Below are 18644 nucleotides of genomic sequence, written 5' to 3'. Positions count from 1 at the left end.
ATAACGTTGGGTAAGCACAGTGAATGAATACTTCCTGTGGTTTGGAATTCTTTAATATAAAAATCAGGCTGATACATAAAAGATAGCAAAGTAACACAAGCAAAGAGGAATAAACATTAGCTGTGACAACACCCAACGCAGAAGGCAAGTCTAGAAGCAGGAGGTTCTTAATACGGTGTGCCTATAAAGAAAGATCTGAAACATCAGATTGTTCCGAAAGGCTGTCAAGACTTAAATGTAGAGTAATTACAAAGTAGAGATAAAAAACACAGAGGAGAACCAGTGTGGTGTTTTGGTTAAAGCAGTGGTTCCCAACATGGGACCCATGCCCCACAGGGGGGCAATTTGATTTTTAATGGGGGCCATTGGAACCTTGTTTAAACCAAGTTAATGGGCTTTTAGGCTTCCTCCTGTGAGTAGGAGTTCACTTTTTGAATAGTAAGAATTATATGTCAACTGGGGGGAGAGGGGAGTCAGGATTTTTGAGATGCTTAGGTGGGGCATGGCCAAAAAAAGGTTGGGAACCACTGGGTTAAAGTATTGGATTAGGACCTGGGAGAGAGAGGGGGGGGGTTAAGGCCATTTTCAGGCATTGTAATTCACCAGGTGATACCACACATCCAGCCACCAAAGCAGCGGATTGCTTTCATACTGAAAAAAAAGCATACTGAAAAAAGCAGTAGGATCCTGAAGATTCCACTGCCAGATATCTGTCCAGGATTTGTTGTGGGAAAAATAGAAGATATTCATGCATGCCATGAATGTATCTCAATCTCTTAGATGTAAAGCAGGATACAAATCTAATGGTTAAATGAACTTAGACATAACCAAGGTATGCTAAAACAAAGAGATCCATGATTGAATTCTAGGGTACAAATAAGAGCTTTTGAGGTCACTGATCACTTGACTAATGTGGGGTAAAATTACAAAAGCTATTCTTCCAAGAGATAAATAGGCAGAATACATAAAACAAAATGACCACGATAGATATCCAAGAAATGTTTTCTTTTTGTTGCTTCAGGATTTGACCTTCGGATTTTAAATTATCTAATTTAAGATATTCTCATGAATTGCTTAACTAGACTGGGGATTTAGATAGGCAATTTCTCTTACAGATCATGGATTTTCATTATGATATAATGTACATTAACAGTAATATTCTGGACTTTCAATCATACATTGAAAGTCCAGAATATTACTGTTGATGTTTTGATCTAGCTGCTCAGAATCTCCTATTCATAGACTTTTTTATTGTGAAACAATATAATCTACATATTAAACTAAGTAACAGGATGAAATCCAGAAAAATACAAATTATACAGTGTATGTGCACATGATTGTTGTCAGTAACGATCTCATTAGATTTAGTTTTTCACCTAGAGGAACTATCCATTGGTAATGGATCTTCAAATATAACATAAGTATTCTTTGTTACATTAGATAACTTGAACTGTACATGATATCATAAGTGGAAACAAAGATCCAGAGATTAATGATAGAACTGTGTTAGTTGTCTTTTTTCCCCAAAAAATAAAATAAAAACCACTTCTTGTAGCTGAAGAAGAAGGAGTTGGCTCATATGCAGGCACTGGCAGAAGAGTGGAAAAAAAGGGATAGAGAAAGAGAAGCCTTGGTAAAGAAAAAAGTAAGTGCTTTCACTTTAGAATTCTCATATATCATTGACTTCTGAGACCATTTACCATGATAAACTTTAAATAGAAGCAGTATGAAGAATTTTCTGTAACTGATAAATTGCATAAAAATACTAGCTCATTTTGGAAACAGAACAGACTTTATTACTATTCACATGTTAAGCTGCATTATTCCTTTTTAAGTGTATAAAAAGACAGCCGACATGTCTGTTTTCTCTAAACCATAACAGAGGTGCAGGGAATCTATTTCTGTTGTCCAGTCATCCATTTCTTTGTAGCATGTATCAGATATAACATTCAAATAATAAATGTTAAATATTAAAATATTTTTAATATTGAATATTAAAATGTGTCTCAAAGTCAAATTAATATATGTGAGGACTTCTTCCCAGAATATAACAAATTCAGGATATGTCAACATACGCTTCAATGAAGCATTATTCTCATTATAAAAACAGGATGATTTATTCATTCATTTTATACAAATACAAAGGGTTCACCAAGTCTGAAAGACTGTTAGATAAATTATACAGAGAGTTATAGTCTAGGATCCTTTGATATTTTTTTTGATACAGAAATTAAGGTAGTCTGCCACTGTTAGAAAAACAGATAATCTATATTGATACTTCAGAATTCAGTATGTATGGAAGGACCCTAATTGTGCATCTTTGCACAATTGGCTCACTGTGATATTATTAGTTTTCCTCAACAAAGTTCAAAAGAATAAATCCTCTTTCTGAACTGCTTCTTCAAACTCCAGCATTAATTAGAGTATCAAAACAGCATTAATTAGAGTATCAAATGTCTAGAGTATCAAGACATTAACTAAAAGGCAATATTTAAGTTACATTTATAGAAATATTTCAATGTTTCCCATTTTGTCTATTTTACTTTCTTCTATATATGCCTTAGGTTGCAGAATATACAGTTTTGGAAGAAAAACTTCAGAAAACTTTAACTGACTTAGAAAAACGTGAAAAACAGCTGGTCAGTGCTGAAACTGAGGTAAATGGATGCCAAACTATGCTATCCATTGTACAGTACATTTTTTAAAAAAACAATATTTTTGTCACAGTGATTTCCAGTTGTTTTAGATGTTTTTGCACTGTAATTTTTGCCAGCAATATGGATTTGGGTTTTATTCTTCACAGATCCTTTGAAAATTGGCATAAAATACAATATTTTACTTTCTATGTGTAACTTTTGCTGATTGACAAAGGTATATCTTTGCATATTTTTATTAAATGTTTAAAACCTATTTCAAGATCTCTGGATGAAGATAACTGGATCAAGTGATATTGTAGTTTATTAAAAAGTTAAAATTAGCTACATGCAGTGATTTTGAGAGTACAAAGAAACAAATGGACACATTTATAAAGTAATGTCAAATGTTAAGTTGTTCAGATGTGAATGCGTGTTTTCAAACTGCTTTTATAAAAACTCATTTTAAGCTCCAGCGGTTAAAGAAGGAACTCCAAGCAGAATATGAACGAAATCAGCAGGAAGTTCAAGATACAATACGGCGAGTCAGACAAGAATGTGCACACCAGATTGAGCTGGAAAGGGCAAGAATTAGGCAATTTGAAGAGGACAAGAACCGTGCACAAGAACAAGTATGAGTTGTTTATATTTTCCAACATAACTAAATTATTAATACTAGAAATAGATGTAAATTTTAAAAGTAAATGTATTAGTGCTATCAGTTTGCTTAATGCATGTCTACAGTAGTGGCCAAAACTGTGGAAACCTTTTGGGAAAAGTGTGTTCCCAAAAGGTTTCCACAATTTTGGCCACTACTGTAAATTGTCTAAGAATGGCATTGCTTACTGAAGGATCCCTTTCTTTAGTTGAAGATCAACTGTATACTTAACACTGGTTTCTCAATTGATCAGCATTAAACTTTGAGGGACTTGACATTAAAAACCTCACAGAACATCATTTTTGTATCTGTTACATTTTTGTTTGTTTTGGTCATGTGGATTGTATCCACATTTTTCATTTCCTACAGCTTTTCCATCTGTGTGTATGCAAGTACATGTGTATATTTGGGGTAGCCTTGTAGGAATGATTTTTTTCCTAGACATATGTTGTTTTAAACTTCATTGCAGCCATTCATAATCAAAGCCATGCATTGTGTTCATATTCAGTAATTAATTTGTTAATATAAGACATACAACATCAGCTGATGGTAACACAAAAGGATAAAGCCAAGCAAAAAGCAGTACATGTTCTCCTCTTCTCCCACTTGAAACAAGAACAGAAATCCTACATATTTTCTAAGAAAGAACTTCCACACAAAGACAACGTTAAAAATTGTTTTTAATGGTCAAGCCAAACATCTGGCTGTACTATCCATAATAGAGACATTAAGTTAACTCCCACATTCTCACCATAACGTTTTTATCTTCAAATATTTGCTTCCTTTTTTTACATACTAGGGAAGTTTTGAAATTCTCTGATTTGACTTTAGATTTCTCTCTCTCTTTCTCTCTCTCTCTCTCCCTCTCCTTCCCCCATTCTCTCTCTCTCTCTCTATTAGTTTTCTAAGTTGTATCCCGAAGCTAGTGTCTTTTTGTGCATTTGGAGACAAAACATATGCTTAATATGAAAGTAAGAAGTATCACTACTACTACAGAAATTAAACTATAATGCTGTAAGTTAATCAGAACTGAGATTGATAATTAAAGCCATTTTGTATTTAATTATCAGTGTCATTTTGTGCCAGAAAGTCCAACAGCATGTATACACATCAGCCACCCATAATATATCTAGATTCTGTTGAGTTTAAGTTGCAGTTAAGTAACTTTCCTACACAAGGTGTATGTACTGTTCCCAAGAATTCCACCCACCCCACTCCGTGAGGAAATAACAGAGCTAAAACCATGTTACCAGAGGACCTTGTGTTTAATCCACTATAATTTTCACTTTCTGTTTTCCCTCTAAATCTGTTCATAAGCTTTGGAGAAGTTTTGGGGGCTATAAGCATACATTATAACTGTAATATCTGTTTTGTTGGCCAAAAAACAGTTCCTCTCAGCTCTGTGTTATCCAAGTGTAAATACATTCAGGTTATTTGTTTTTGAAAACAGCTATATGAAGCAGAAAACAAGCATAAGGTTCTGGAGAAAGAATTTCAGCAATATAAGGAGCAACAGAGTAACAGACCGGAAATCCGACTGCAATCAGAAATAGGGATTCTAACTTTAGAGAAGGTACAGCTATCAATTTCTAATCCCATCTCCTTTTCAATTGTATTCATTTTTAAAGCACATCATGCATTAATAGCATTATAACTCACTTAAGAAAATCAGGAAATCAATTTTACATTTGACGGCAGCCAAAACGTGGATAAAGCAAAGTAATACTTACTGTACAGAGAAACAGCCAGTGATAGTATCCCTCTGTAAACTGTGATTTATTAATTTATTGGTGTATTTTTCAAATTATTTTATTACTAATAACTAGAAAATGATGATTCATTCTAGTCAAAGCTTTGTTTTGATAACTTAGTACTTTAGTTTTCTAACTTAGTAACCTAATATTAACAACATAAGGGTCTAGAAGCTACCAATAGTATAATTCAGTTTTTCATAGCTAAAGCAGAAGATTGTTTAAGAATGGACTATTTTAGAAGTGCAAATGGCAGTATTAATATATGAAGGAAATCAAAGAGGGTACCATTTTCTGCTAATTTTGAAGTCAGGTAGTCATTTATTACAGAAATGTGATCTTTCATATTGAGAATTTAACCTTACAGTCTGAACAAATGGAAAACAAACATTAACTGCAATTCACTGATAATACATACAAAGACATACTCAATTAAGCTAAAAAATGAATAGCTAGTGTGTATTTTACAAAATAAATGTTATCTAACCCCTTTGAAATATTTAAAAACTGTTTATATGAACTGTCTTGGAATGCAAATCAATCTAGTTTTGCTTTGTTTGACAATAAAAATAAGATTCTTGCTTAAACAAGAATATTATTTTATGTCACAATATTTATATCAAGTTGCATAACAGTTTAATGGTGCATATTGTACTACACAGTTTTTGGAATCCAAATTCTGTGTATTTGATTGTGTAAAAATTATTTCAGTTTTTATTACTGTATAGTATATTGATAAAATTATTTTTTACTAGGGGGATCTTGAAAGAAAGTTGGAATCAGCTACTAAAGCAAAGCTACATTACAAGCAACAATGGGCACGAGCATTGAAGGAACTAGCAAGGCTAAAACAGGTGTGTAATAAAAATAAAGTAAATAAATACATAAGGAACTTCTCCATAAGGGAGGTAGGGATTGCTGGATAAATCTAATAATTGATGTAATCAAGCATCCATGATTGTTCTTTTCAACAGCTTTTAGTTTTCACATACTATGGAATGAAAGGTTTTATTAGATTGTACTTCAGTCTATTTTTTTGAAATTGCATATTTGATTATACTTCTCTGTTATATCCATTTCCTTCTAATTTCTACGGTAGAAAAATGATAAGTGGTAGGATGTAAAAAGTGATGCCTAAAGAAAAGAAGGCTTACCATTTTTATTAATTAGTTGAATTTCTGACAAATTTATCCAAGAACAGATATAGTTGTGCCTTTCAAAACATAAAATTCTAAACTTCAAAGAAAAATATAGTCTTAATAACATAACAATAGCAAGAACATGCTTTCCTTTGTATTGGTGGAACCAAAACTACTATTCACAAAATTACTTTATTAAACAACCTATTGGAGGTACTAGCAAAATAATGTTTAAAGTGTTACAATAAATTTCATGGTTGAAGAGAAGAGCAGTGCCTACTGACATCCTGTCTGTGGCAAAACTCAACATAGAATGGTGTATTTTTATGAGGCAAACTAATCTGGAATATTGTGTCACTCTTGAGATATTTTAGTTACAATTCAAATTAAACTCAATTGATATGCCCAGGAACATGAAATATGGAAATTGCAGTTTGAAGAATCCTATGTTATTATCCTGACTTGAAATGGTAATTTGATCATGTAATTCTGATGTGCAAGTGGATTTGTTACCTGCAATTTCATTACCTGCACTCTTTAAACAAAGCAGACTTAGTTATCTGTGGTAAATATATTTACCGTTTTGGATGTTATTTTATAGTAAAATAGTGAACTGAATTTTGCATATATAGTAGTACTTCAGTACTCATCATTAATTGATTCTGGGAGGCACACTGAGTACCAAAAACAATGAATACCAAACAAATTTTCCCATAAGAAATAATGTAATGAGTCACAAGGCAGCTGAAACCAACAAGTTGTTGCTTATGCGTTGAGTACCAAACAAATATTGAGTACCAGGACAAAATTTTCATGTCAAAATGCATTGAGTATCAAATTTGATAAATTTCAAAGCAGTTGAGTACCAAGGTACCACTGTATATAAAGTATATTATTAACTGTCTTTTTATCTATGGTCTTGTCATTCATTGTTGTTTGGCTGGACTAGAACTGCAAATAATGAAGGCCACTTGTTAGAAATATTGCAACACTAATTGTCATTGAGTGTGCTTGTGAAGTACAATCTGGACACAGTACTTACATATGTAAACTACTGCCTTTTTAGAAAATGAAATTTTGAGCTACTGGCTCTCTTAATTGTTTGAGGCATTATAGTACACATAGATCAAGTGAACTACTGCCTGTTTGTTAGTGTTTTCTAATAATGTAATAATGTGTATGGATAACTAAGATTTTTTTAGCTGCAGAGCAGATTTTCTGGTTCCAGTAAGCTTGTTAGCTTTATTTCGGCCATCAGTTCCTAAAAATTGCATTGTATGAGCTGTTATACTCAAAAGTATATTTTTTCTGGATCTAGTAGTATGCCTAATACCAAGACTCCCACCCCCAGCACCACAAACCAGTACAAATCTGTGGCCTGTTAGGAAGTGGGCCATGGAAGCAGCGGGTGAACGAGCAAATCTTCATCTGTACATGTGCAGGATGTAGGTTGTGTGCAAAACCATGCCCCTCCCCTTCCCCGTCCATGGAAGACAATTTTTCTTCCATAACCAGTCCTTGGTGCCAGAAAGGCTGGTGGCCACTGCCTAGCACTGCCTAGCACATAACCTATTAGATGTAATTTTAGCATGCAAGGGAAAGTGCAGAAATATATAAATATTTGTATGCTTAGCCAATTAAAATATATTTTCTAAAACTTCTGAGCATACCTTTTTTTTTCTTTTGAGCTTAGGCTAAAGTGAAGCTTAAAGATTCTTCTATTATTGATATTCAAATTTTGTGGATTTTAAGGAATATTAAGGTTGCATAAAGTTTTATTATTTGTGTCTGCGTGTTTGTGTTTAATTTGGGTTAATATCATTAATTTCACATTGATTCCCATGAATAGCCAGCAATTTTTGCCAAAAACATGTCACTCCAGACCTCTCTGGAGAGCTGCAGAAAACATTTGTATAGTGAGAATTAGACACAGAAAACAGTATCTTGGATTGTTAATAAATATTAATGATAAAACCTAACTGACAAAATTTTGGAAAGGGGATGAAATGCTTTGTGGCCACTGCCAAAGAACTGTTTAGAAAGATTTCTAATAAAAAATGAAAGGCATAATAAAGATATGAGTTACAGGATATCATGTAAAATATGCAAGTATTTTGCATAATACCCTTCTATTTAATTACTAGCTTCTACTCCGAATTTTCTATGCTGAGGGCAATAACAGCCCTTTCTAATGGAGTTATTAAAATATAAATATAAAAATAAAAATTTACATATTTCTACTGCAAAAATATGTAACATAATCTAGTGTTAATTTAGGCAGAATTACAGCAATTGGTTTTAAAAGTTGGTGTCAATTAAATAACTATAGTCATCTGTAATACTGAGACAAGATTTTAAACCCTGATTTACAACATCAACTTATGTATGAGTCAGTATTAACTGATGTACAGGTAAGTCTACATTTTTTGGCTGGGAGACTCATAGATCACTGCTATAGGAGGAGAGCCATGTTAATTTATAGCATCTTTTCCAACTAACGAATGTTATTAAAATGCATACACTTTTGAGAGCTACATCTTATTGAAATGGATCTGATGAAATGATCTGAAACTCATGAAAGTTTATGTCTTTTAATTTTTTTAAAAAAAGTTGAAAAGGGTGCCACTAGGCTCCTGATAGGTTGCTAGAGAATCGCAGCTACTGTATCCTTAGGGATGAGAATGACATCACCTGAATACAGAATAGTTCCTATATTTGTTTTCTCAAATTGAAGTCTTCTTGATGCATTGTGGTGCAACTCTTAGAATTCTCAACCAACAGTAGACAACACAAGTTGGAAAAAGCCTAAAGGTTTCATGAAATTGTTCTCACAAATTGGCATGGCTTACATGATCTGAGAATGGGGATTGGAGTTTGTATAGGCTTATGCAGAGTTTTCAAGAATATGGAATATGGTGGGCCTTGGGATTCTGATCTAGAGCTTGCCATTTCCTGGTGTATCCTGACTTGATCCTTGCAATTGTAATAGTGTATTAATAAAATATAGTGGACAACTGACATGGTTCTTACTTAACAACTACAGTCTGCCCTGGACCAACTTTGGGGGAAATTAAAAGATAATAAATCAACAGTAGTTGGCCAGCAGAGTAAGGCTGGAGAATACAAAAAAGATCTTGCAGAAAAGTTGTATTTAAGACAGTCGTGTCAGATATATTCTGGAGAAAATGGCAAATCTCCCCTTTCAAAATTTGTATGTTCACACCGCTTAACATTGAAGAAAGGCGATTTGATTTGCATTTTGAATCTGTACTCTTTTCAGCAGTTGCAGAAATTACTGTTTTTCATTATGTGATGTATGTATAATGCTTGTGAATTCCTGCATTAAAAAAGGGACTTCCACTTGGAACATAAAAATAAATCCTCAGATAATCAAAACATGTATGTCAATATTTAAAAGTAAATTTATTGCAGAATTTACACAACCAAAATATAATGGATTTCCATATGCATATTAATATTTCAGTTTGAGCTTTTGTCAAGAAAGTAACTTACTTTTGTTAATATAAGAAACCTTAAATTAGAAAACTTATAGCATATTGCTTTTGAAGTTATAGCTAGAAAGAATGTTGCATCCAACTTGGTGATTACAGAAGGATCTGTCTGGATTTTGAATGTTTCTGTAAAAACTCAAAGTATGTACATTTGAGATAAGTGGTTATTAAAGAGTTTAAGTCTTACCATTTTTGTACTATATGGGGGATTTGTCCGCAGCACAACCAGCACATTTGTTTTAAACAAACACAGACTTTATTGGCTGACACTGTCTCTATCTTGTCCAGCCTCCTGCTTATCCTCTCAAAGTAATTAATGTGATTAATTTACAAGTAATTTAGCCAAGAAGAGGATGTAAATCTTTCCTTAAAAAAACAGTTAGAAGTCCAACTCTTAGTTAAAAACTGTGTCTTGAAACCATCCAGACCCTCCTACTAACTTGTCAGCTTTAGGTTATTTTCAGAAAACTTGAGTTGAGTTGCTGCGACTTATTTGTACAGGTTTTTTTCCCACAGATTTTTTTTTTTTTTTTTTTTTTTTGGGTATGTGCAAGTGGGAGAGAAAATAGTCGCTGCTATTTAGCCATTGTTTAGTCTAGTGTGTGTATGTTTACATCTTCCCTCTGGATTTATAAGCTGCTATGAAAAAATAAAGATTATTCTCAATTGATTGAAGAATTTCTTAACTATGGCACCTGGTAGCATGCAAGGATGTTTTCTAGAACTGTTTTTCTTTTAACATTAGTAGTTTTATTATAAGCTTGATTTGTTGTTGTTGATATAGAGTCTAGAGGTCCAAATGAGACATAGTCGAGACAACATAAAATATCTTACTTTGTAATTTTGTAAATTTACTGCTAGTTAAACAGAGAAAACATTAGAAATCTAACAGAAGTATAACTAAAAATATTATTCTGTTTCTTTCTACAGAAATAAAGAACCAGTGTCTAGTTAGTGTACTGTATACTTGCCTTCAGATTTTATTTTATTCGAACACAGTAGACAAGAATATATAGGAAATAATGGAGAAAGAGAGAGAGAGAGAGAGAGTCTGTTGTTTATAGATATTCAAATGAAAACTTATCTGATTACAAAGCTTCCTTTTTCTGTTCAGTCCTTTTGCAACTGATGTGCCATTATTGAGAGTTTCTTCTGTAATATTTTCTATCAGGTGACACAAGTTGCTGGAATGAGAAGTCTGTGTTTAAATATGAGTAACGCCATGCTTCTGCAACCAAAGAATTTATCTGGTGTTTCTGGTGTTTCTACATGTTGATAATGCCACTCAACAGTCTTGTATGAACCATTATTTCCATCCTTCAAATTCCATTCTTCTTCATAGTAAATGAAAATGGAAATAATTTCTTAGTCTTTTAAGAATTGCAGAAGGATCGTGGATTATAGCTCTGCGGGGCGATAAAGATATCTCTGGAAAGCTGTTAGATCAGATTTGAAAGCTTTTCAATGTTTGCGAACAGCTCTAAAACGTTATTGAAACAGCAAGTTTTAGAAAATTATTTTAGAAAAACTATTTTCTATCAATATGAGATAAATACTGCTAAATACAGTTTTAAAAATACCCATATTCATTCATTTTTATTCTGCCTTTATTATTTTTATAATAACTCAAGGCGGTAAACATACCCAATACTTCTTCCTGTTGTTTTCTTCACAACAATCCTGTGAGGTGGGTTTGCTGAGAAAGACTGATTAACTCAAAGTCACTCAGCTGGTTTTCATGACTAAGGTGAGACTAGAACTCACAGTCTCCTGATTTTGAGCCTGGTGCCTTAACCACTAGAGCAAACTGGCTCTCCTGAGATCACTGAAATGACTTTCCAAAAGTCGGTAGTTTGAGCACTAATGTGTGTATAATAAATACATTGCACATAAAAGAGTGTACTCAAAATGAAGAAGGGAAACCCTTTGCTTCTTTGGTTCATGTTCAAACAAAATAGCTTAATTTACAATATTCCAATTGGGCACCATGTTAGCATAGGGACAATGGCAACTTGACACAAGATTTTTCCTTTTTTCCCTTAGGTTCTCAAAAATAGATGAGGTGGTAGTCCATACCTGACATTCCCTCTACAGAAAATTGGCCCAAAGGACAACTTTTTAAAAAAATTCAAATATGAAATATTTTAATATTTATACTACCATTTGCAAACAGTGGGAAGGATTTAAAAAAATTCATTGTTCCGATTGCCAGGACCAAGAAACTGAATCCAGTAAAGAAACGATAGGCATGGCTTCACTTCACCTTGAACACCTTGACCAGTTCTTTCTCACAGGGAGGGACTACTCAGGGTACCGTCAGTCAAATTATACCGACTGGCGACTCCCAGGGGGAGAGCCTTCTCTGTGAGGGCTCCAACCCTTTGGAATGAACTGCCCTCTGAGATACGAAATATCCCTGATCTCCGTGCTTTCCGCCGTGCCCTCAAGACCCTGATGTTCCAACAGGCAGGGCTAAACATATGAACATGTGAATGATTTTTTAAAATGTTATCTAATTCTGGGTTTTATTTAATTGACCAAACTAAGTAATAATTTTAATTAGCAATTCTATATTTTTCTTGACTGTACACCGCCTTGAGTCCTACGGGAGAAAAGCGGTATAGAAATATAATTAATAATAATAATAATAATAATAACTTAGCAGAAAAATACGCTTCATGGGCTGTTGATTTGAGGTTTCTTCCTAATGAACATTTTTTATATTTGGAAGCCTCCTTGCCAGATTAGCAGACAAAGCAATATTACTTTTATATTGTGCAGTTTGAAAGTTGAATATCATAAGAGCACATGTTTGCATTTAACAATGGAAACCAAAGCCTAGCATACATAAAATGACAATAATATTATGTAATAACCTATGAAGTCTAATTTCCCCATACAAGAACTTTAAAAGCAGCAATAAAATATATACATTCAGGGATGCTGTAGTAGCTGCTCAATGTTTACTAATGAACTTTTTGCTTAAGTCACATTCCCTTGAGCAGTCTGCCTCAACTAATATTGGATGGTGCACATTCTAAATCTCTCTGACTTAATTTTTTAAAAAGCTACTTGCAAGATATCAAAATGGCAACAAACTAACCTGCTTTTGTCCCAAGAGAAAAGACAGGGATATAATGTTTTGTCCAAGCTTGAAATAAAATATCCTTTCCATACTTTGCACATCCTTACCTTATATGTGGAAAAAATAAACCATATGTGCTTCCGCAGTTAGATTGTTAAGACCTTCATTATTGTATAACCTTATTGTGCAAATGTATACGTTGCTGTTTACAGCAAATTTGAAGTGCAGTTCAAGTCCCTTTGAATTGCTGCCCATATAATTAGGACACTTGGCTAGCGTGGCTGAAAACCTTTAAGAATACCTGGAAGGGGAACAAAAGTTGTACGGCATGCAAAGGCAGCCTGGAATCACAGAGTTTGGTTGGTGCAGTTTTCAGTGATTTAAATAGTCATTAAAACAAATATGGAGTGTTTGTTTTCTGTTGTACATTGTGTGAAACAAAGGTATCCGGAAAAAAAATCTCCGCTGTAACGGCTCTCATTTCAGTACCAAACATGGATAAAAAATCTTTTCAACCAAAAATCTTTCTTACAGACAGTTCATTCTTTTTATAAACCTCTACTCTAATCATCATAAATCATCTACTTCAGACATAGTCTGGGAAGTTGAGAATGATTTGGATCCTACAGTCCTATCAGACATGTGGAACTCTAAAGTTGAAAACTGGCTAATTACTTTTGCTGTTTTAACAAGAATATAGCATGTGCCTAATATCATGTATCACATGCTTTCTAAGAAAATTATTTTAGTCCTTATAAGGGCTTACAGGGCAGACAATTTGTATTTGGCTTATTCAAGCTTTGAGCAGACATAATATCTCAGATACAAAAAAACATTTTTTTTGTTTGGATTATTGAAAGAAAGAAGACCAGCAACACATGTTTTTAATCCAAAACCAGATATTTTGTAATGGTTTCAGCAATGCAAAACTATTCAGCACTAAATCCTATTGAGTTCAATGGAATTTGATCCCATTAATGTATCCATAAGTCTGTAGCCAATGTGTGTGTTGTGTACTAGACAACACATGACCTGTTGTATCATCATTTCAGAGACATTTCCTTACCAGATTCCTCAGTGCCTTCAACAGTCACAGGGTTTCTAATGTACTTGAAAAGTTCTTTAAAATTCAGAGGGATCTTCAGAGATGTATCTACCTTGAAACTAGTATATGATGAACACTTATAGCATCTTTAAACATCAGGATTGGCCATGGAAATGTTTTATGACATTTTACCTTATGTCATAAAATGCTTTATAATAATTTTATATCATGATTTTTTTAAAATAAAATTTGCCATATTTCAATTCCACAGGAGTTATGGGCCTTAGATTTTGGACACACTGTGTAAGATAGCTCATTTCAAGGTATCTTGGTAGAAAATGTTTTGCCGTATGATGCATGAGTTAAAAGTTGCAGACATTAGAATTTTAGTAGATTATCAAAAATTTAATCGAACTTTTATTCCATTACAAGTAGTCCTCGTGTAGCGACTGCAATTGGAAACAGCAATTTGGTCATTGAATAATGCTTATCATTAAGTGAAACTACAACTACTAGTGGGTGGCCCTAGAAATGTAGGGCCACCACTACACTAATTGTCATTTATCTCAACTTTTTAATAAATGATCAAAAGGAAGAAATGTATAATTACATGGATTTTAAGTCTCTTTCTATGGTATCCCTATTTCTGTATGTAACTCATGTAAATGCTTTCAACACTTTTTAAATACAAATGTAGATCGTAGCTTTTATGATGCTTGCAAAGTATTCCCTTATTTCCTACCTCACTTGCAATGCACAAACCAAGTACACAGTCCCTGATTAAATTAGATAAACTGTCGAATACGGTGGAAGTATTTCTGTAAAATTAAATGTAGTTGGCTTTTCCTTAGCGTGAGCAAGAAAATGCTATGGCCCGTCTTAAAAAGCAGCAACAAGAACTTGAACACATGAGACTTCGGTACCTTGCAGCAGAAGAGAAAGAATTAGGGAAGACACAACGGCAAGAGCTAGAGGATATCAGAAATGAACTGAACAGGTATTGTACCATTTGCTGAATTTTTTACTTCTGCTGCTAAACAGGTGAAGGTTCAGCTAAGTCAAATTTAATTGGCTGTCAGTCCTGTAAAAGAACACAGCTTTCTGTCCCTTAGGTAATATTTGCCCATTTATAAAATGTAGCAACCTTGTTTTATAGGAAATCTATGCCAAAGGCCACCAGACCTAGTTTTTTATCTTGACTGTAGCAAATAATACAGCAAGATTTTTTTTTTACCTCCTGTTCTAAGCCAACCTTTTTGCTACATAAAAAGACATATTAATAGTTCTCACATCTCTCGTGAGCATAACACTTTCTATTTTAAATGGCTACCTTTAAACTATATATTTTTGAATGCTTTCAAACTGTTTAATTCTTAATAAAGATCACTCAAATTTATGTACTTGAGAAAAGCACTTGCGTCTTCCAGCACAGGGCTTATGCAATAAAATTTGCATTGAGGCTCTTCTAATTAGATTAATCTTTTCATTTCAACTAATTTCAATAGAAAGCTGGCTTTGAAAAGCAAAAGAGCAGAATGTAGAGCACAACTCAGTGCAATTTTTCCTTTTAGATTGAAACAAGAAGAAGATAAGAAAAAGTCACAAGATGGCCAAGAGTTGTTGGGAGTCCAACTGCAAAATGCTCACACTGGGAAAGGAGACGAGGCTTTGGATGACTACCTTGCACGTCTAATAGAAGAGAGGGATACCTTGTTGAGAACAGGTGTATATAATCATGAAGATCACATCGTAAGTGAGCTTGATCGTCAAATCAGTGAAGTGCTTATAAAAAGAAATAGAAGCAAGTAGCAGGACTCAGAGAATTGGTCATATATATATGTACATTTTTTACTTCCAAGATTCAAGTTTTAGCAAATGGTAGCTTGAATCAGATTTTGAAGGATTTGTGTATATACTCTTCGGTTTTCCAAGACTTACTGCTGTATTAGAACATCACTACTCTACTTTTGAGAAATGAGAAGAAGCATGGATTACTTCAATTATTTTATTATTTTTTAACCTATTTATTTATGTCAATTTGATCAGTATTGCAAAAGCTTTTATTTACACATTGGAAGTATTTCTTGTCAGAATTTTTTGCTTGCTTATTTTATTATATGCCTGGTTTTTTAATACATTTATATTTAGATTTATAATAAAACGCCATTTCAATAAAACTGCATTTAGAAAATGTCCTACAGTAATTTGTAGTAACTCTTAAGCAAAATTAAGATTACATCACACCTTTATATTTTAATACTTTTCCTCATACGACAGATTTTGCTTTAAACAAACTACTATACTTATTCAGATGATTGGTTGTTTAACAATAGGTTGTAGAAATAGGCCTTATTTAGGTTGAAAAGCACAATTCTTACTGACAAGTAGCTGGATCCTAACCAAGTTATGTTGATCTCAGTTTTCTGAGATCAATTCAGTTAAGATCCATCAAGCAATGGCACCTGGTTTATCTGGGCCATATTTGTACTGAAGTAAATGGTGGAAGAGTATTTGGAAACTTTGGTAGCAGATAGCCAAGTTTTTAAGTGCATTCCTCTGATCTGTAAAAGGAGATGGATTACTTAATATTACATCTTTTATAAACACTTTGCATATCAAATAGTTGTCAGGATAGATTAATGTTTTCCTTACACCAATATTATTTTCATCCATAAATTAAAGTTTATATGGAATTAAGTAAGGGTTTATCGGTATATCTGGAAGCTACTGTCTATATCAGTTGTCTATTCCAACACTAAGCAAGCGCACATTTGTTTGGATATTACCATGCATAAATCTCATTACACAGTGATTTTACATGTGTAGGATTATTCAAGACAGATTTTGTGATATAAATAATCCAACATAGCAAGCTATTGCTCCATGCTTAAAATTGGAAAATAAAATGGTTAATTCAACAGTGTAATTATCCATCTGTTGGATTTAATTATTTAATTAAATTTAATGATTAAATATGCATCTCTTTAAAGGATATTTTAAGATGTTGATAACTTAGGCTATACCCAAATAATTTATCTTCTATGTGATATGTAATATACACATACATACATACATATACACTCTAAATCTTACTTTATCGTGCTTATTTATATTGTTTTATTGATTTTCTTGCTTGATTGTTGTGCGATGCCCAGACTCATTGAAAGTTGTGCAACATATTTAATAATAATATATTCACCACCAGGTAAAAAGTAACAGTGGAAGAAAGCTTACACACAGAATTGATTTTGGACTCAAAATCATATGCCATTTGTTTCTGCCTGAGTTAGCCATATCAACTTCGGTGATGCATAATTCTCAGCAATATGTTCAGTGTGTGCTTGTTATAGATGGAGTGTCAAATGTGCATGTGAAGTATGGGATTGTTTTATTCTGTGGTTTGGATGGGAATCTGCATCTTAATCCTTTCATAGATACTAGTCTGAATGTTGCCTGCCCTGACCATTTCTTTGTGCATACAACTGAAAACATTCACTAGGCATTTTTCCTCTCACGGATGAATAAGGAATTTAGTTTATCTTTTATTTTACATCCATAGTTTAAAACAACCGAGGCTGCAGCATAGCCTTAATCAGGATGGTGCCAGAAGTGATAGAATTCCAAATGTGATGATGGGCAGAAATAAAATGGGAAAATATCACTATCGCCTTAACGATAGGCAGTGTGTCTTCAATAATAGACCCCTTTCCTTTTCCAGTTTTTTATCTAATGAGGAACTCAAAATAACAAAAAGATTTGTGACTTTAAACGTCATAATATGAACACTTTTTTTTTCTGTAAACTTAAAATACGTTTATATTCAATATTGAATATATAAAAGTAACGTGAAAGTTTACTTCAAAAAATTGGTCTTAAAATGGATTTTTAGTAAAAAAAAAAAATCATCTATATGCTGGTGATGAAATGAACTCAATTTTTCAGCATTTTGAGACAAAATGCATTTGTGTTTTCCACACATATTCTGTTAGAATATTTTCATTATACTTCAGATCTCATTTCTACACTGAAGACCATATATTTTACGTTATTGGTGGCTTTGTTTATATTACAGGATTTTTAAAAGATGTATTTACATTGTAAATCTATTCACATTGTAAGTCATTGTAAATAATTTTTGCTGACTATTCTTTTAAAGGACTGAAACAGGAAAATATTTTTTCTTCAGTTAATTTTCATTAATTGTACCATTTGCATTTAAAGATTTTGTAATGTTGAACAGTTTACTTCAATATGTGATATATTTGCAATAAATCGCATTCATAATTATTATCCTGGAATTTAAATAATGCAACAGTGAGCAATTATAATTTGTACATAATTTAATTTATTGCATTGCTAACATGTCATAAAAGAAAATGCCAATAAACCTGAAATATTCTTTTATGTTTCGTACAGTTACATTGTATAGGTCTAAAATGTAAATCAAATATTGAATTTGCAACTACCTCTCAAACACTAGAGGGGGCCTTAACATTAAATAAAGGACATTTTTTCAATCTAAAATGTATTTTAAGCTTTGGTGAACATGAATTCAACACAAACCTTTAAATATGTGTTATTTAACTCCTTTTAAAATAGCACTAAACACAATTTCACATACATTCCTTTAAAGATAAAAATACACACATGAAATCTATTACACTTTCTAAGTATCTCCTTAAGCATATCTGTGTAGCTTATGCAGCACTTGATGCTTTCCGGCTCCAAAGATGGCTTTTCACAAGTAATCCGATAGCAAATCAAGTTTAACTGTGTCAGTTATCACAGAGGAGAAAGTGAACTAATGTCTATTGGTTTCCA

At 33.0% G+C, this 18644-nt stretch overlaps 1 protein-coding gene across 1 annotated transcript in view; it reads left to right on the top strand.

The window, feature by feature from the left end:
- Positions 1 to 18347, top strand: part of CEP120 (centrosomal protein 120) — a 38341-nt gene extending 19994 nt beyond the window's left edge. The window contains exons 14-20 of the mRNA XM_034409969.3: positions 1556 to 1645; positions 2565 to 2657; positions 3104 to 3265; positions 4742 to 4864; positions 5798 to 5896; positions 14675 to 14820; positions 15395 to 18347. Coding sequence (XP_034265860.2) covers positions 1556 to 1645; positions 2565 to 2657; positions 3104 to 3265; positions 4742 to 4864; positions 5798 to 5896; positions 14675 to 14820; positions 15395 to 15632 — 951 coding nt within the window. The 3' untranslated portion in view covers positions 15633 to 18347. The remainder of the gene's footprint in view (positions 1 to 1555; positions 1646 to 2564; positions 2658 to 3103; positions 3266 to 4741; positions 4865 to 5797; positions 5897 to 14674; positions 14821 to 15394) is intronic.
- Positions 18348 to 18644: the final 297 nt, after the last annotated feature.

Source organism: Pantherophis guttatus, chromosome 2 (genome assembly GCF_059756535.1).
Source record: "Pantherophis guttatus breed Tessera chromosome 2, ASM5975653v1, whole genome shotgun sequence".
In the NCBI taxonomy this organism is placed as follows: domain Eukaryota; kingdom Metazoa; phylum Chordata; class Lepidosauria; order Squamata; family Colubridae; genus Pantherophis; species Pantherophis guttatus.
This window is presented reverse-complemented; position numbering and strand designations above follow the sequence as displayed.